This window comes from Brienomyrus brachyistius, chromosome 21 (assembly GCF_023856365.1).
Source record: "Brienomyrus brachyistius isolate T26 chromosome 21, BBRACH_0.4, whole genome shotgun sequence".
In the NCBI taxonomy this organism is placed as follows: Eukaryota; Metazoa; Chordata; class Actinopteri; order Osteoglossiformes; family Mormyridae; genus Brienomyrus; species Brienomyrus brachyistius.
Genome location: NC_064553.1, coordinates 240,273 through 260,236, shown reverse-complemented (window position 1 = coordinate 260,236; position 19,964 = coordinate 240,273). Strand labels below are relative to the sequence as shown.

Sequence of the window (19,964 nt, the reverse complement as noted above, 5' to 3'; positions counted from 1 at the left end):
ACAGCCAGGTTATTAAACTTGATCTTATGCTTGTTTTATAGCTGTTCCAGTTTGATCTGGTAGCAGGAAAGTGACATCTACAAGATTGCTTGTCTTGCAGATAAGGTCTGCTGAAAATGTTAAGCCCTTGGTAAGTACCGTGAGTCAGGGGTGGTTCCTGACCAGTTTGTCTGAGTAGGATGAGTGCAAACCAGAGGGGGACTCTAGTATGTGACTCGGACTCCGACTCTTAAATTGACCTTTGATTAGACTAACTCCTTCATAGCAACTTGTGAGCAATACGAGTCTTTTACGGAATTTTGCAATTTCTACACATGCAAAGCATTGAGTGTACAACTTGGTCCAAACCACAAAGGCATTAAACATCACGGTGTGCAGCTGTGCGCAGAGCATATAAACGGGCTGGAGAAGCGTTAGGCGAGATGGTATCAACCAACATGTATTTTCTGTTTTGCCGGTAGGTCCGATTCCAGACCCGCTCTGACAAAGCACAGGATATTGCGAATGTTATTTTACACTGGATGGCCCCGCTTAGGTTAAACGACGCCTATTTCCATGTCGTGGGTTATACACAGCCTACGTTGTGTACAGTAACAGATCGGCATAGATTTATGGCAATCTGGTAATTTGGCAGCTATATCCCAAAAGCGTTTCTGACACGCTCTTCCAAGTGAAGCTGTGTCTTCTTCCGCCTTGGTGCCTGCGCCCTTTCATTATGCCCCGAGTATGGCTTATGGTGTTATCATTCGGATTCGCATCACGCATTCAAACTTAATGCTTATTAATAAAGTATAACATAATGCGAGTGAAGCAATAAAAAAGGCCAATGGAATGTTGGGTTACATCTCAAGGTGTGTGGAGTTTAACTCAAGGGAAGTGATGCTAAGATTATATCATGCCTTGGTAAGACCCCACCTAGAATATTGTGTGCAGGTTTGGTCACCATACCTTAAGAAGGACATTGCTGCCTTAGAAAAGGTGCAACGTAGGACTATGATTCCTGGTCTTAGAGGAATGTCTTAGGAGGAGAGAAACGAATTTGAGGAAGCACTTCTTTACACAGCGTGTAGTTAGAGTATGGAATAGTCTTCCTGTTAGTGTAGCACAAGCTAAAACCCTGGGTTCCTTTAAATCAGAGCTAGATAAGATTTTAACAACTGAGCTATTGGTTAAGTTCTCCCCAAAGGAGCTTGACGGCAGAACGGCCTTCTCTCGTTTGTAAATATCTTATGTTCTTATGAACAGTAATATCACTAACCACTCTCCCGTAATTAACAGAGCAGCACTACTGAACACATTTAACCTTTTATCATGGATTTCGCGGTCTTCACATAATTAATTTAGCTGCACACGCCCAAGATGAGAGAGAAATCTATTTTATTCATTAATGGGAGTTTTTGATTTAGAAGGAAATGTAAAAATGAAAATTGCGTTTTTTCTTTAACATGCATTTACTAACGGCTAACGGGGTCTGAGAGATTTCAGGTGCGCGCGTGTGTGTGTACATATATTGTAAAGTTTAGATCCTCTGGGTTATGTTTGTATCTGTTCACACTATAATTTACTTATTCTGCTCAAGGGACGTCTTCGTCATAATGTTATTTTTGAGAGTGATACCTTTAAAATCTACCTTTAAAACGTGCTTATCTTCTAAAAATTGTATTGCTTCAAAGGCATTTAAAATAGCGATCACTTTGAAAATGTGTATAAGCCTAAGGTAGTATGAGATTTGCAGTTTCTGAATTGTTCAAGTGGGGATTCAAATTGTCAGTCGCATCAGTTACTAACAGTAAAAAAAACAAATAGAAATTTCGATAAATAATGATGACAAACTGGAACCACAATGGAGACTTTAGACTTTGCTCAGACTCTAAGTCAGAGATTTCAGACTCGACATGAACTCTAATTTTGTGACTCATGAACATTTTTGGTTGCTTAGTGTGTATTCTGCCGAGAATGCCGACGCTTGTTGACTGTCAGGCATGCTGTGAAGGTTTCTGTCGCTAGTGTGGCTCCCTGTTTGAAGCCCCGTTCAGTCTGAGCCTTTGTCTCCGGAGTCGGACAGCGAGCACATCAGCTGATCCGGCTGCTATTTTACTGCATTCTCTTGGGATGGAAAAACTTCCACTTTTTGATGGATTTTTGCTTTTCTCTTCTGTCTAGGTCATTTATGAGACTAGTGTGAAACTAAGGGGGGGTGTAGCAGTATGTAATTAAGATGCATTACTTTATATCGTTCTTTTCATTAACTGTGGACAATGAGAAACTCACATATCGACAGCATGTACATCCAGGCTCACACCGGGGACATGCGATCGAGCAGCAGGAGAAGCTCTGCAGCGCTCCGTAAACAGTTTTTTTTACCGAAAGCCTCCTTAAGTTTCTATTTAACCCGTACCGGGCAGACCGTCCCATAGCAGAAAGGCTTCCCCGCTCAGTGAGTAGGGAGAATCCTCACTATTTCATCATATTGATGAATGGCTTCACAGCCACTCCAAGTTGCTTCGCCCAGCAGAAGGAACTCTGGCTCCCAAACCAGTAAAGGGCGCAGGCAGGTCGGTCTTCATGTTCACTGTCGGTGGATCAACCAGCCTCTCAACGGTCGAGCTTTAGCTGATCTTCGTCACCGAGCCACATTTTTTTTAGCTAACTCGTAAGCTAAGCTAATGTTAATAAAGATGCCGCTACCGATTAAAGTTGCTACCAGCAATGTGACCGAGCCTCCGGGTTCGCATAACTTTATAATAATAATAATAATCATAACGACAAAACACGAGCTCAACTTCAGTCATCGAACACTTATCAATATACTCTCGCCCCCTCTCTCTTGACAATTTCTAGATTAGTTTTCTAATTTTCCTGCTTAGTTACATTCCTAAATTTCATAGGAGTGATACAGTTGATTTATTATTATTATTATAATTATTATAATATTATAATATTAATATTATTATAATTGCACACATGCAACATTTCAATTGATTTCTGTTGCACATCGACACCTCAAGGGGGCAGTATAATTTCACACCCAAATCACTACTTTGAGTATCAAACATTTGAAAGATGTGTGCTTTTCCTTGCCACATTTTTGCAAACTTTTGAACGCGTTTATTGTCTTTTTTCCACCACCTCTGTTTTTTAGTTTGCTTACAGAATTTCCCCACCATCTTCGCTCTATACGTTTCCTTATTCCCACCTTTTCCAGGTTCCCCGATCCTGTTATAGCGAACAACTACAGGGTTGCCAACCCTCGTGATTTCTGCTCATACAAGGAATCTATATTATTCCTCTATAAACCTAAAATGAGCTACATCAAAAAATAGTTTGCAAAACCAACAGAATATTTTCTAAGTTAATGAAGCTCTGACATCCATGTAAAGCTCACGCTAGCCGGCTGGTCGGAGCTGGCAGCCCTGAAGCGAAGTGGAGGAGCTGGAGAACAGAGAGGACAGAAAGACTCTGCAACATGCCGGTAAGGATCAATGAGCTGACGCCTGTGCCTCCGTGGCAAATCTATATAGTGACATAACCGTTAATTGTTTGGCTATAAGTACGGCTTTCAGAGATTGTCTGTTTTTTTAAGATAGGTTGCTGCTCTGGGATGTCTGCGCGTAAATGATAGTATTTCAGTTTTCTCTCGCTGCTCTTGAGTGTGTGTGAGAGGCAATGTGTCATGAGTTTCAATATACTTGCCCCTTCCACTTTCTATTCCCTGCGCTCTCGCGGTTTGCCGCTATTGCTCCCTCCAGTGGATAGATGCATGAAATGCATTCTGAACAACAGAGCTCTTTGCCAGGTCAATTACTTTTATTCTGTATTGATGGCTGATGGTCTTTTAACACAAAGCAGGCTGTTATGGGACCGTGAGTTTATTTATGAAAACTGGGAAGGCATTTGCTTAATGCTGTCTGCCACTCTACACGGCCCAGTCATAGTCTGCTACAAGTCTTCAGTGCATTTCCATATCAGACAAATTCTGCACGCATCACCTTTTGGGTCTGCCCTGTTGAATCTAGAACTGGCTGTGTTGTGTGTCCCCAATAGGAGCCCCAGAGAATCACCAAGACCCTTGAATACTGGCTGCTTTCAAACTGTTATTCTTTCAACTAAACAAACCGCTTCTAAACACAGGGTTTGCATTACAAGCTCATATTTAGAGCCTTCTGTAAACATGGCAGGACAGAATGAATCAATTAAAAGGGCATTAAGCCTGGTTCCTGTTTATCTAAAACATGTTTACACTGCACCGGGCCAGTCTGAAAATCTATATTGTTTCTATGTTCTATTAAAATGTGAGCATATTTGTTAGTTTGAGTGTATTTTATAAATACTGACTTCCCCTTCTTGTGCTTTTGGAGCATAGCGCACCAATTGGATCGACTGACTGTAGCAGCTGCATCTCACTACTATTCACAAAGAATTTGCTCTTTCAGTCAGATTAATCCAGATAAATACTTTATTGATTATAGCCATGAATCTCCTGTGTAGAGAAGCCACAGTGATCACACGATTATTTTTATTTGCTCTGGTGTCAGTGAGGTAAGTTGGCAGGTTTTATAATATTCAAATTTCCTCACTTTATGAACCGAGGAGTCAGTTTTGAGCTGAATTGTCTTTGGCGGGACTGATTATTTTCATGGAACAACAGAAAAGAAGTAATTGCTTAAAAATGCTTCTTAGAGTATAGAAATCCTGCCACTCTTAGCTTAGTTACTTTTAGAAGATACCGAGCCCAGAGTTGTTAGTATGTTGAGTACTTTGGGGGCACGGCTGTGTATTGCACAGGGTGCAGCAGTAGTCAGTATTTTGGTGTTCAGCCACACATTTGCTGATCAGCTCTAGCAGCAGATTTGCAGCAGAATAGCTCGTGATGCACTGGCCGCCCTGCTGAGATGCCCCCTGGGGCTTGTGGGTCGGCCTTTTTCTCCCCTCCTCTTTTTAAAGAGTTTAAAGAGCTCATTTGTCCTCACTTCTGCACCTACACTGAGCAGCCTGTCGTCCTTGATGTCTGCTGTTATCTCACCCACACATGCTGTCCATCCTTGGCTTTGTCTGTCCCCCATGGCAGTTCATGCTCCTCCCTCACATTAGTGCATTGCATATTGCTTCCTTGCTCTTTTCATTCTTTTACAAATGTTATAAATATTGGTGAGGCCAGCTTGTGTACCCAGAGTGCTGCTGCGGTCCTCAGTACTGCACTTAGAGCTCTGCCAATATGAGAGATGAATGCACCCTGCAAACATCACTTCCTCCACCTAATTACTTCTGCTCTGCGCAGATGCCATTGACATCCACAGGAAGTTGCTGTTTTCCTTCCTCTCTCTAATTTGTTCAGAGGATGCATGAACCACAGACAGCATCTTCTGACTACACCCCAGAACTGTGTTTACACTGGGGCACAGGGGCTGGGCACGGGGGCTGGGGCACGGGGGCTGGGGCACGGGGGCTGGGGCACGGGGGCTGGGCAAAGGCACCGTGCTGCTGTACCAGTGTTTGCAGGGCTGCCTCATAGGCCAGGCTCTGGTCTTCATAACCCAAATAGTCTATTGCATTAGTGCAAATTCTTCAACCTTTGAACAGAATCATCATTTGCACCAAATGTCATAATCATTGACAAAAACTTCACCTTCTTACCTTCTTTGCTTGTTCACAGCTGCCGTGTTTTAGCCGATATTCAAACTAGCGCTGCCACCAACAACTATTTTTCTATGGATTAATCTGTCGACTATTTTACGAAATGGTTGATTGTCTAAATGATTCATTTTCCTCCGCAAAATCTAATTGACCATTTAATATAGGTTAATTTTATTTTGACAACCACAAACTGTATGGTGTTACAGGGCTTTAGATAAAGGACGCCTGCTTCTTGGTGCAATACGATCGTTATTTCCACCCACAGTGTGATAAGCAGATTAGTAATATGCCTAAAATATTTCATGATATGCGTATTGCGATGCCCAAAAGGTAGCAAATTCGGAATAACTTTATTAAATTCAGTTAGCAGAGCTCCGCTTGCTGCTGTTTTGCTAAGTCATTGATGCGATAAGCACTGAACTGATGGTGAAGGGACAGTTCAGCAGCCAGCAGCTGAGGAGGCGTTGTGCGTAAAGTAAGTAAAAAGACATCGGTGGGATGGCGCTAGTATTCATTGATTAAAATCTGACACGTTATGTTTTTTGTAAATATAGTTTTCTTTTTTATTTCAGTTCAAAAATAATTCTTTTATTTAGTGTCGTTTCAGTTTTAGTTAACGGTAATAAAACTGGTCCCAATAACTCCAGCGCCCACGAACACACACAGGCGCTATCAACGTACAATAAGCCCAGATTCTCACCTAAATGTATCTGGATTAATGATTAAAAGTAACCATTAGCTGGCTGATTGTTAATAAATACAGCATATACATATGTGTGTGTGTTTGTTACATTCTTACAAAGTTAGGAAAACAGTATTTAAGTCAAGTGTTTTAGCCTGATGTTTCTGTAAACATAACACAATAATTTCCATACCTTGGAAGTCAGACCACATGGCATGGAGCTTGAGCCTTGCTGAAGGACCCACAGACATGTAACCATTGCACCGGGGCTGGGGCTTAGCCCACTAAGCCACTCATCAGCCACATCAGCTATGATAGGAACCTGGAGCAGAACTGATAAAATCTGGATAAAATGAGTAAAAAAAACCTGTACTTGTGCAAAAATGTTTGTTTGTTAAATGTAGCTCATTTTTCCCAGACTGATTGGTGACCAGTTCTGCTCCAGGATCCTGCTGTAGTTGGTATCTATGTGGTTGGTGAGTTGCTCAGTGAGTTGTGAGGAGTCTGTGTGCTTGTGAGCAGGAGGTTGCTGGTTTGAGTCCCAGCCCTGGTGCAGTGATTACAGGTCTGTGGGCACTTGAGTAAGGACCTTAACCCCAAGCTCAATGCCATGTGGTCTGACTTCCAGTAGATTGTGCATAAGATGAATCTGGTGCATCTGGTGATGAAGATGGTGGGAGCATAAGAAGGAGCGAATGACGAAGGTGAAGTGTGTAACAAAAAAGATCCATTTTGTAATGAATGGAAGTAACATCAGTACAGCTGCATGTCTCTTCCCTTGCTGCATCTTGTGCTCCATCACCACCGCCGTCATCATCATGTGCTCCATCACCGCCGCCGCTGTCGTCATCATCATGTGCTCCATCTCTCGGAAGTCAGATCACGTTGCATGGAGCTTGGAATCACAATGGCCCACAGACACTCCACCGGGGCTGGGGCTCGAACCAGCGACCTCCAGCTCACAAGCACAGAGACTTAGCCCACTGAGCCACTCACCAGCCACGTAGATTGTAGCAGGATACTGGAGTAGTAAATTAGTAAACAACAACCTGTACTTCTGCAAATAAAGCATGTTTGTTTAATGTAGCTAATTCTCACTAGGGCCGGGGCTTGAACCAGCGACCGCTCGCTTATGAGCACAGAGACTTAGCCCACTGAGCCACTCACCAGCCACGTGGGCTATGGCAGGATCCTGTTGCAGAACTAGTCAGTAGACTGATTGACAGCATTGGTGAATGCTGCGAAAACACATCTAAAATGGCAACGAGCTGTTGTGTGTAACTTATATACTGTATTGACTACTCATCAATTTAATGCTTAGTGCCATTCATTTATACTCTATAATGTTTTTTGTCAGAATTTTTTTTTTTTTGAAAAAAGCATCCATGTTGATGAGCCTTGTGTTCTAAATTAAACTGCCTTTAATTTAAGCAGATAATGGTTTGTTTTGCAGTTTCCCCAACTAAAACCAGCCATGTTGCGGCATGTTTTGCTGCTCAGTTTGTTTGAGGCGGCTTGTTCTGGCAGAAAAGTCACTTCAACGCAAACCCTCTGTCACAAGTGCTGAAGGCAGGTGTCTTAAAGAGCGAGAGGAAGGGAGAGGGTCCATCACAGCCATGTCTTTTGGTAAGACCCCTTGTATGGATAATCAAAACCTCTAACTTTTTTAAATAATCTGGTTAATCAATTAATTTAGCAGGTGGTAAAATATTAATGAATACATGGAACTGGTTGGGAACTGAAGCGGTGTTCAGCTCGGTATCTGCCAGGATATTCGTGACTTTTTGGAGAACGATGGAATGTGTCACAGACCCAGAGTTAACTGATTAATGCCAGGTTGACAAACCCTGATTGCCACAGGCAGTATTACACAATACTGTAATACTGCACTGAAAGGGGGTGATGTTAACATTGCAAGCTAATGGTTCACACTAAGAGTTGCTCTTTCATAGGTAGGAGGTAGGAAAGACCCAGCTAATCTGCAAACTTCCGTAAAGGGACCAGCATTGAAAATTGCTGTCTGGATGAAATCATTTCATTTGCATAGGATCTGTATCACATGAAAATCACCGGCGACACCCATCTCAGCTATTTAGTCAAAGGGCTTGTTTTTCAGTGAAAGTTTGGTACATATATACATTTTCGGCAAAAGGGCAAAACTTACGCTTCTTTTAAAACAGAAGCCGGCACTTTAATCTGCTTGCAGTAGTTTAGGCCTGTGGCATAAGTTGGCGATATATCCCATTTAAAAGTGAGTCACCATCCGTAGCATGCAAAACTCAGAAGGAGGCTTCAGCAAACCTTGCTAAGCCAATAAATTCGCATCAGAGTCCACCCTTCAGAAGAAATTCCTTTTAGTTTTAATTTGCTTATATTTGCATATCTTCTAGTGTTCATTTTGACAAATATACACTTGATATGCAGATAAATAGCTTTAAATACACATTTTCTCTGTCATCTCCAGCTTCTGTGCAGTGTTGTATATCGAAAGTGATAATTACTGTGCATCTGAGCACCAGATATGCTATAACATGCTGAGCACTTAAAATCTGCTGTGATTATGATGACATATAAAAGCATTGCTGTTTTTGTTTTGTATGAATATGAGGCAGAGTAATAGTAAGGGTTTGGTGAATTGTAATTGATTTTAACTTTTGTAGTATATAACAGTATCACCTTTTGTGTGGGCGTGATGATAATCGGAGTCACAGCCCATCTGCACCTATGATGTGAGGAATGCTGTGAAAGCCCAGAGCTCAGGTAACATCTCCATCCTGCTGGGGGGGCAGCTGTGACATCAAAGGCCGTATCAGATAATCACGGGCTGTGGTAAGCGCCACCTGGGGGTTGGGGGGGGGGTGGTTATTGCTGGAGGCCTCACTTTCATCATACGCAGCGATCATGAAACATAACAACACAAGAAGTGTAGAGGCTTCATGTGTGTCTGAACAGAGCAGCTGCCAAAAAGTCTTGCGCTAAGACCCCTCTGCTGGCAGAAGGAGGCCTTCTGGGGAGGGGGGGCGCAGACCAGGCTCCGCCCCCATCCTCCAGATCACCTCCGCTGCTCTTGTCCTAACTTGTACAGTGCTTCTTATAGCTTAAAACGTTTAATTAGCTTTTAAAAAATCAATTTAGAATTACATTGAATGGGGCAGCATTGAGGTTCATGTATAAAAAACAGAGATAAAATCATATTTGTGTGTTTTTCATTCACTTTATTTTGTTAGTTCAATTCCTATGAATGAAGAACAGTGAGTCACAGAAGGATTTTTCTGGAACAGAGCTGTCACAGTGTTTTAGCCAAGGATGGAGCGGCGAGGGGGGTGTGATTGGACCACACCCCTCCAGTTGTGTGGTTTTACTCTGAAACGAGGGGAACCTGACGACCATCCCAGCCCACCCCTCGTGAAAAATAACAACAAATAACATATAATTAGATATTATATTTATATATATGTATATATATATATTTATTTATTTATACTCTTTAAAAATAAAACTTCAGTCTGGTGGCTACAACTGTACAAACTACAAAAATAAAAATTTGATATAAATAACTTATATGGCATGACAAACATTTGAAATAAAACTACAACATAATGCAGTTCCCCCCCCACCCAAACACACCATTCCTGTCCTGTAACATGTCACTTGCCCGCTATGGACAGAATGAGCTGCAGTTTCAATCATGTAGGCTTCCCTGCACTTCACTGGCAGTGTCGTGACCAATGCTGAAGCATTTTCCTTAAGGCATGAGAGAATGAGAGAATGAGAATACTGGCTTGTACTAGGTGTGCCGTGAAAGGTCAGCCCAGGCTGGAAGCACTGGCTGAATGGGCTCTGGTCTTCTTAACAATCATCTACCTTCTTATAGCTTTGCAGATCTGCAGAAGTTACTTCTGCTTCCCCAGAACGAGCAGCTAGAACAGCAGAAGCTCCAAAATTCCCTTTGAAAATAAAGTTGGGTGAAACCCCTCAAGTCACAGGTGACCAACTGTGACCTCACTCAATGTGTAACTTAAATAAATGAAAGTGGAAAATGTCACCTTACGGTTTCTTCAAGTAATGCAGGCCGACCCTGAACACAGAGTGCACAGCGGAAGGGAGGGCTGCAGTGAGCACGGAGCGTGTTCAGCAGTGACAAAATGCAGACCGACCCTGAACACAGAGTGCACAGCGGAAGGGAGGGCTGGCTGTGAGCACAGAGCGTGTTCAGTAGTGACAAAATGCAGGCCGACCCTGAACACAGAGTGCACAGCGGAAGGGAGGGCTGGCTGTGAGCACAGAGCGTGTTCGGCAGTGACAAAATGCAGGCCGACCCTGAACACAGAGTGCACAGCAGAAGGGAGGGCTGGCTGTGAGCACAAAGCGTGTTCAGTAGTGACAAAATGCAGGCCGACCCTGAACACAGAGTGCACAGCGGAAGGGAGGGCTGGCTGTGAGCACAGAGTGTGTTCAGTAGTGACAAAATGCAGGCCGACCCTGAACACAGAGTGCACAGCGGAAGGGCCAGCTGGCTGTGAGCACAGAGCGTGTTCAGTAGTGACAAAAGGCATCAGCGAGCTCTCCACAGACGACAAGGCTGGAGAGCTTGGCACAAAGCCCCCAGGAGGGGGCTCACGGAAGCGTCTGTGAATAAGAGCATCTTCACACACATAGAGATGCCTTTCTGCTCTGTGGTATGAGCACTGGTGGGAAGGTTACATCTCTGCTCCTGCGGTGGTACGGAGTACCTCATTTTTTCAAGGCAAAACTTTTCAGTTCTCGTTTTATAAACAGTAGCAGCGAAAACAGTAACACTGACCTTTTTTTCCAATAAACTATTACCATTATGCCAGTTTTTCTTTTTTTTACAAATAACACATTTTTCATCTACAAAAGGGAGGAAACGGCCTCAACTTCACACATTATCTGACTTTTATATAACAGAATACACAAGGTATGCAGCTTTTACACCTTTAAATAGCTCTTCCCTGTTATTTAGTATTGAAATATATATATATATATATATATGTGTATATATATATATATATATATGTATATGTATATATGTATATGTATATATATATATATATGTATATATATATATATATATATATATATATATATATATATATATGTATATATATATAATTTGTACACTTATATATTCTTAGAATGAGAACCTTTAATACTTTTTCCCCATAATAAATGCTCCTGTTTTCACATGGCCTGCTTTATAGTCTGTACAGAACATGGCAGTGTCCCAGGCAGGTGCACTGGGATCCCCAAAGAGCGGTTCACACTGACCAGCCCAAAGCAGAGGAGTCCAGCTGGCAGGCAGCCGTCACAAAGGCATCCCTGCTGTGAGGCACTGCCTGCAGGCAGGGGCAGTGTAGCTCACGCAGGTCACATGCAGGTCCTCCGGCTGCAGAGATGCAGAGAAAGGGCCCAGACCCCCTAGTGCTTCTTCGCAATCCTGTGCTCGTGCCTCACTTCACACTCCAGGTCCTGCAGCTCCAAGGTTTCCATCTGGGAGGCTTCAGCAGCCATCTTGGAAGTCTGTGAGATGCCCTCACCTAAGTGCAGCTCACTGTCTTCAAAGGCCTCGGGCACGTAGCTGCTGTAGGGTCCCAGCACATTTGGGTGCACAGACACCGTCACAGATGCGGTGGCTGTCACCATGGTTACAGTGTTCCTGGGAGCCTGAGGCCATCCAGCAAGGCAGACAGGCGTCATAGTCCTGTTAGGTAACTGCTCTGCTTGTGGCCCACAGCACTGAGTCCTCCCCGAAAGTGGCACCCTGTTGTTGAGTAAATGCTGCCCCCTGGGGGATGTATCCTGCTGGTGCTGCTGTTTGCTCTCCTGTCTGGCGATCTGGGAGCTGACTGACATGATGGTGGGTGGAGCCGGCCCATTTAGACTCTTCTGGGTGGTAGAATTTGACCTTTGGCTAAATGGTTTCACTACCTATGAAGAAAGAATGGGTAGAGATTGGTCACAGACAGACAATACAGCTTCCATGGCCCTTTTCCTCCATGCGCTGTTATTAGTAGCCAGCGAAAGGTAGAGAGAGATGTACCGTGAGTTTGGGAAAGCTGGGGTTCCTGCTGGCCTCCAGCAGGATGTGGGAGGGGGGCGCCGGAGCCGTTGGCGTGATGTAGGTACCGTGAGCACACTGCTTATGTTCCTCATCGCAGGTGCAGCTGCTCTCCGAGTAGTACTCAGAGTAGTACTCGGAATCCGAGGACTCGCAGAAGGCCCCGCGGGGCGGGCCATGAGGTGGGCGGCTCGTAGGGGACGAGGACTCTGGAAATGGGGTGACCTCGGCAGGTGGTCCCATGAGTGACAGCAGGACGGGCAGAAGAACAAGGCCATTGAGAACACCCAACAGGGTCAGGATGGCCAGCACAGCAAAGAAGTACCTGCAGAGAAAAGCGGAAAGAAAGGTGCTGTGAGCAGGGTGTTCATGACATACTAACGGCACACACCCGCAGTGCAGGTCATCCTGCTCTCCCTCCTTCTCACTCTCCCTCTCTGGAGAAATCCCTCAGTTGTGGCTCTTCAGGGAACCTGGGATCACTGCCTGGGCCTTTGCTCACTGCAGTGCAGGACCCGCCATTCCGCTTGAGGCTGCCTTGTACAGAAGCAGTCCAAGTCATACTGGGATAAGTTAAATCTGCAGCATTTCTTAGTTAAAAATAAGAGAATCTTTGCTCTGAGGATCTCTGGCGGCCGCCTGTGCTGCACTCAGTCCTGCACTTCCTACATGTCTGCCCGGCTCGTAAAGCAAAGCTCAAAGTCTCCAGGGACTGTGCAGCCTCTACAGCAGAGAGCATCTCCTACAGCAGAGAGCATCTCCTACAGCAGAGAGCATCTCCTACAGCAGAGAGCATCTCCTACAGCAGAGAGCATCTCCAATAGCAGAGAGCATCTCCTACAGCAGAGCATTACAGAGGATTCCATTCTGCTCACTTATGTACCAAAACCATCACAGTGCAGAATCAGGCCAGCTTGCTCACTTTTGTACTAAGATTTAGATAAAATTAAGCTATAAAGAAATGGAAAAAGATAAAAAAACTGCTGGTTTTTCAACTTGTATTTGCTTTTATTTAGATAGAGAGGCCTTCTATTCAGCGTACGTGAAAAAGGAAAATAGTCTCTTGTTTATTTTACTAAGCCAACATTCGGAAAGTGGAGAGAGATTTATTTAGGGAGAGTAAAAATGCTGCCTCTGTGTTGGGTCCGACAGGATGAGGCCTCCAAAGGGCCGGGTGTCAGCAATTCTGTTGTTTATACAAACTGTAATCTTTTCCATTTGGAATCAGACTCTCCTTGCAGAGATGGACCACTGAGCTTGTTCAGCTGTTTATCCAACGTGCCACAGCGAGGAGATGTTTACAGCAGCTTCCATCTAAACAGGACCTCCCAGCATGAGGGCGCCATGGAGGGCCGCCTGCAGGGCCCCTCCCCCGCCGTGGCTCAGCCCCCTCCCTGCCTTTATCCTGCTCCTCTTTCCCTAAGTCTTTGGCCGTAAAATGAATGTATTGTTTCAGTGTTCATTCTCTCTCTGATAGTGTCTGCCTGTGTGACTGCAAGGGGGTGCTCTGCCATTCACTGGTACACCAGACTGGTATGAGGAACTGTACACATGAGACGTGCTCAGAAAGGCCCGCGGCTGCTGCAGACATGCAGATGGGCTCAGGAAAGTCAGGCCCCCCAGCTGCTGCAGACATGCAGATGGGCTTAGGAAGGTCCGGCCCCGCAGCTGCTGCAGACATGCAGATGGGCTCAGGAAGGTCCGGCCCCGCAGCTGCTGCGGACATGTAAATGGGCTCAGGAAGGTCCGGCCCCGCAGCTGCTGCGGACATGTAAATGGGCTCAGGAAGGTCAGGCCCTGCAGCTGCTGCAGACATGCAGATGGGCTCAGGAAGGTCAGGCCCTGCAGCTGCTGCAGACATGCAGACGGGCTCAGGAAGGTCAGGCCCTGCAGCTGCTGCAGACATGCAGATGGGCTCAGGAAGGTCAGGCCCCGCAGCTGCTGCAGACATGCAGATGGGCTCAGGAAGGTCAGGCCCTGCAGCTGCTGCAGACATGTAATTGGGCTCAGGAAGGTCAGGCCCCCCAGCTGCTGCAGACATGCAGACGGGCTCAGGAAGGTCAGGCCCCGCAGTTGCTCACCTTATGATGAAGTCAAACTCAGAGCCAGCCAGCATGAGCACCCCCAGCAGCGTGGAGATGGCACCATCCATGACGGGGGCGAACATGTGCTCAAGGGCGACAGCGGAGCGTAGGCCACGACTGCCAATGGCGGTCAGGAAGCCCTGGGGGGGGTGGGGGTGGCATGTCAGTGACAGCGAGAATAAATTATCTAAATTCCAACATGGTTGCCAGATGAAAGACGTGCAGGGACGGGGACAGGGATAGAGACGGGAACGGGGATAGAGACGGGAACGGGGATAGAGACGGGAACAGGGATGGGGATAGAGGCGGGAACAGGGATGGGGATAGAGACGGGAACGGGGATAGAGACGGGAACGGGGATAGAGACGGGAACAGGGATGGGGATAGAGACGGGAACAGGGATGGGGATAGAGACGGGAACAGGGATGGGGATAGAGACGGGAACAGGGATGGGGATAGAGACGGGAACGGGGATAGAGACGGGAACGGGGATAGAGACGGGAACAGGGATGGGGATAGAGACGGGAACGGGGATAGAGACGGGAACGGGGATAGAGACGGGAACAGGGATGGGGATAGAGGCGGGAACAGGGATGGGGATAGAGACGGGAACAGGGATGGGGATAGAGACGGGAACAGGGATAGAGACGGGAACAGGGATGGGGATAGAGACGGGAACAGGGATGGGGATAGAGACGGGAACAGGGATGGGGATAGAGACGGGAACAGGGATGGGGATAGAGACGGGAACAGGGATGGGGATAGAGGCGGGAACAGGGATGGGGATAGAGACGGGAACAGGGATAGAGACGGGAACAGGGATGGGGATAGAGGCGGGAACAGGGATGGGGATAGAGACGGGAACAGGGATGGGGATAGAGACGGGAACAGGGATGGGGATAGAGGCGGGAACAGGGATGGGGATAGAGACGGGAACAGGGATGGGGATAGAGACGGGAACAGGGATAGAGACGGGAACAGGGATGGGGATAGAGGCGGGAACAGGGATGGGGATAGAGACGGGAACAGGGATGGGGATAGAGACGGGAACAGGGATGGGGATAGAGACGGGAACAGGGATAGAGACGGGAACAGGGATGGGGATAGAGACGGGAACAGGGATGGGGATAGAGACGGGAACAGGGATGGGGATAGAGACGGGAACAGGGATGGGGATAGAGACGGGGATAGGGGTCTTACCAGTGACACATGGACAGTGAACTCGACGCCGATGCCCACAGAGGCGATGAGGATGACCACGGGGATGGCACTCAGTTTGATGCCAATTAGACCCATAATGCCGAAGAGCTCAACTGTCATCATGGCCAGGATGAAGACCTGAGGGAGACAGAGAGCTCAGGAGGGCCAGTACGCAGGAATGAGCCCGTTCTATTGTCTAAAAGCTGTGTAGATGTCAGGTGCAGGGTTAGCAGCTGTGTGTGAGCAAATACACAGTGTCATATTTGTGGAAAAGATGCTTCATTACTGGCACCTAATGGCCAAGAGAGGAAGGGCCGCATCAGGGCCCCAGTGGCCTCCTGTCCGTTTCATGTCTACTCGAGCTCCTGTATCTGGATGAACACTGGAACCAAATTCGGGCTGGTTCTGCCCCCCCTCCCCCAACAGCCGGGCATACCCCCCCAGCCCTCCCCGCTCTGCCCTGATGGACAGTTCCGCTGGGCTGAGGCTGGTGGCAGAAGCAGGTCCAGGCCTGGGCCCAGCCTCTGTTTAACAAAGGTGGCAAAGGCAGGTCCAGGCCCAGCCTCTGTTTGACAAAGGTGGCAAAGGCAGGTCCAGGACTGGGCCCAGCCTCTGTTTTGCAGTTGCTTTTTGAAACTGTAGCAGCTTGGATTAAAATGACAAAGAGAGAAGGGGGGCGTCCCAACATAGCCCCCCTGAGAGAGGCCCTCCACAGCTAGCTTACTGAGTGTGTGTGTGTGTGTGTGTGTGTGTAGATAAGTACATGCAGAGTACACTCACGATGATGCCTGCGGTCCAGGGGTTCAGCAGCAGAATGGCGCAGACCAGGAAGGTGCAGGCCAGCAGCACACTGATGGCCAACAGAAACCAGTGCCGTAGGCCAATGTACTGCTCCCAAAAAAGGAAGGGGTGCCCACTGGGGTAGCTGGGGATACCCTGGAGTGTGAACTCATCGCAGATGGAGCGCACGCTCTCAATGGCCTCGATGAAGTCTGACGTCTGCCGCAGGCCGTTCAGGTAAAAGGGAAACTGCGCAAATTCCAGGGGTTCTGCAGCTGGGACTGCAAGGAGAAAGGTCAAAGGTCAGGGTGCTGAGAATCCAGGTACTTAAACTGGGCCACCCATGTGCTATGCTTAAACATCATACATATACAGAAATTACAGCACATGTGAAATCACAAGTGGCTGACTTACTCCTCAGATTCTCGCCTGTCGTGTCGTACTTGTCGTGGATCCATTCCCGGGGATGGGGGTAGAAGTTGGCCTGGGAGGCAGCATAACCCAGGGGGTCATTGCTCACCCACACAGTCAGGTAGATGTAGAAAACGTCTGGGTGCACCAAGCCCTCCTCATCTAGCAGGCGTCGGCTGGTCAGCTGGCCAGGAAGGGAGGGAGTAGGCGTGGGTCAGACGGGCGGGGAGGGAGCGGGCGTGGGTCAGAGGGGAGGGGACGGGCGTGGGTGAGACGGGTAGGGAGGGAACGGGCGTGGGTCACACGGGCAGGTAGGGAGCGGGCGTGGGTGAGATGGGCAGGTAGGGAGTGGGTGAGACGGAGAGGGAGGGAGTGAAACAGGGTCTGGGGGTAACTGCACACCTGGCTGTAGTTGAAAGGCTCCTTCTTGGCTCCAGTCTGGATGAGAAGCTTATAAGCCAGAACGCCATCCTCTGTGCCATTGCGGTAACTGTCCGAGGTGATGCGGCCAGCAGCCCAGTCAGCATCAAAGGCGACCTGCAGTCCTGGGAAGAGGACAGGGTACCGTCAGTCTGCCACATTCAGGCATGTGGACCTCGGTGCGGAGAGATGTCACATAGCCATTCATTAGATGTGAATTGATAGCCAGCAGTCTGCAGTGTGCCCAGAAAGCTCTAACTTCAAACAGAGCTCTGACATCAAACTGCACATAGCCCCCCCCAGCAACACATACACACATGCATTCCAGCTCGGGAATGTGCTGCATTCAGCTGTGTGTGGGCTGCAAAAACAAACCAGAAACGCTTTCTTCTCTAAATTACAAAGTCTAGCAACAACTCAAAATCTGTCTCCATTGCCATTCCATAATTATAGGGATCCCAGGACTTACAACATGAAATAACTTTGGGTGGCTGGGGGCACTTTGAAGTTATGCCAGTTGCCCCTTCACTTGCAGAATCACCCCAGCCTTTCCTCGGGCCTTCATTGCTGCCCTTCCTCTCATGCAATTTGACAGTCTTCTCACCAACGATGAGAAGGTGACAGGGTGCCAGATCATCAGGGCCCTGTGCTCCCCCAGCCTTACAGCCATGCTGAGCTTATAACCAGTGATCCCCTTCCATTCATCATCCATCCATCCATACATCCATCTTGCCCGCTTTTCCCATTCAGGGTTATGGGGGGGGGAGTCGCAAGGCAGGCAACAACCCAGGATGGGGCGCAAACCCAGTGCAGGGCACACACACACACATTCTCTCACACACCACTTAAACAGACACCATTCACACACATGCACACCTACGGGTAATTTAGTAACTCCAATGTTTTTAGACTGCAAACACCTGGAGCCTGGACAGATACAAACCCAAGTCCTAGAACTAACCAAGTGCTAATCACTGTGTCGCTGTCCCGCCCCGAGCGATCGTCTGACAAAGTCACCTGAATTTAGACATATTAAACATTCCTGCACCTCCTTGCTGAGTGTGAATACCAGCTGCATGATCTCCCAAAGATGCTCACCTCTCAGCCAATCCTGGAAATAGTGCAGCCACATACGAGGCAGCTTCTGCCGGTCGCTCCTGACCACGTGTTTGACGGAGCTGAACGCATTGTGCAGCTGCAGCAGGCGCTGCTGGGAGTGAGCGTAGTCGAAGCCACCCATGGTAACCAGGTAGATGTTGTAGAAGGAGAAGTAGTGGAACTGCGCAGAGATGAAGTCATACTCCTTGGTGTCACGAGGAACAATGTCGGTGAGGTACAGGCCGTCGTGGACCATGGTGGTTCCGTAGAGGCTCAAGCCCAGCAAGGCCACAAAAAGAACCACCACCACAGCCTTGGTCTCAGTCTTCAGCAGCAGTGGGGCATACTTCTCACGGGCAAAGTCTGACAAGTTCCAGCGGAAGAATGGCAGCGGTACGCACTTGCGAGCTTCCTGTGCGTCGTCCATCTGGGCTAAGAGATCCCGTGTAGAACTGGAAGCTGTGAAGAGCTGTGAGTCATGGGCATCGTGAGGAGGTGAAGGCAGCAGAACAGAGGGAGGGCTGGTGGAGATCTGGGAGGTGGGTGGCAAGATTGTGACGATGTGCTGACCAGCTGCATCGCACTGGGTGAAGGCCTGAACAGTAGTGGTGATCTGGGTGCTGGTAGAGATGGTGGGGCCATTGTATGACGGTGAGGAGGGCGGGAAATGCTGGCCTTCACTGGCATCTGAGAACTCATGCGGCTGGATCTGGATCACCCGTGAGGAGCAGGGGCTGTCAAGGGAAGAATGGGGAAGATGGAAATGGGTTATAGGAGCATAGGTACGTATCCGAGCATGCAAAAAACACACACGTGGGGCTCTATGACCCTTGAGCCAAAGCCGAGCTGTGTGATCCTGTGCTTCCCTCATGTTGCCAGTACCTGTAGAAACAGAAGAGCACGTCGAGCCTCTTGTCTTGCCTCCGATGAAGATCTAAGCTCAGGATGGCAGGGAAGATGAGCAGCACCATAGCGAAGTTGAAAACCACCACAATGGCTGCCTGCAGGATTCATACACAGAACTGGAGTTATGCGGGGCCAGCCTGACCTGGGCTTACAGGGGTGTTCATGCTCTTCATTTAGCGCTTAGCATTGAGATATCACAGGATTAATGCTCTTCATTTAGCGCTTAGCATTTAGATATCACAGGATTAATGCCCTTCATTTAGCGCTTAGCATTTAGATATCACAGGATTAATGCTCTTCATTTAGCGCTTAGCATTTAGATATCACAGGATTAATGCTCTTCATTTAGCGCTTAGCATTGAGATATCACAGGATTAATGCTCTTCATTTAGCGATTAGCATTTAGATATCACAGGATTAATGCTCTTCATTTGGCGCTCAGCATTTAGATATCACAGGATTAATGCTCTTCATTTGGCGCTCAGCATTGAGATATCACAGGATTAATGCTCTTAATTTAGCGATTAGCATTTAGATATCACAGGATTAATGCTCTTCCTTTAGCGCTTAGCATTGAGATATCACAGGATTAATGCTCTTCATTTAGCGATTAGCATTGAGATATCACAGGATTAATGCTCTTCATTTAGCGATTAGCATTTAGATATCA

General features: G+C 47.3%; 1 protein-coding gene across 1 annotated transcript in view; it reads right to left on the bottom strand.

Annotated features, from left to right (window-relative positions):
• Positions 1-11,458: 11,458 nt before the first annotated feature.
• Positions 11,459-19,964, bottom strand: part of ptch2 (patched 2) — a 31,223-nt gene continuing 22,717 nt past the window's right edge. The window contains 9 exon segments of the mRNA XM_048989967.1: positions 11,459-12,265; positions 12,378-12,720; positions 14,477-14,619; positions 15,680-15,817; positions 16,460-16,740; positions 16,874-17,054; positions 17,273-17,415; positions 18,389-19,122; positions 19,271-19,389. Coding sequence (XP_048845924.1) covers positions 11,756-12,265; positions 12,378-12,720; positions 14,477-14,619; positions 15,680-15,817; positions 16,460-16,740; positions 16,874-17,054; positions 17,273-17,415; positions 18,389-19,122; positions 19,271-19,389 — 2,592 coding nt within the window. The 3' untranslated portion in view covers positions 11,459-11,755.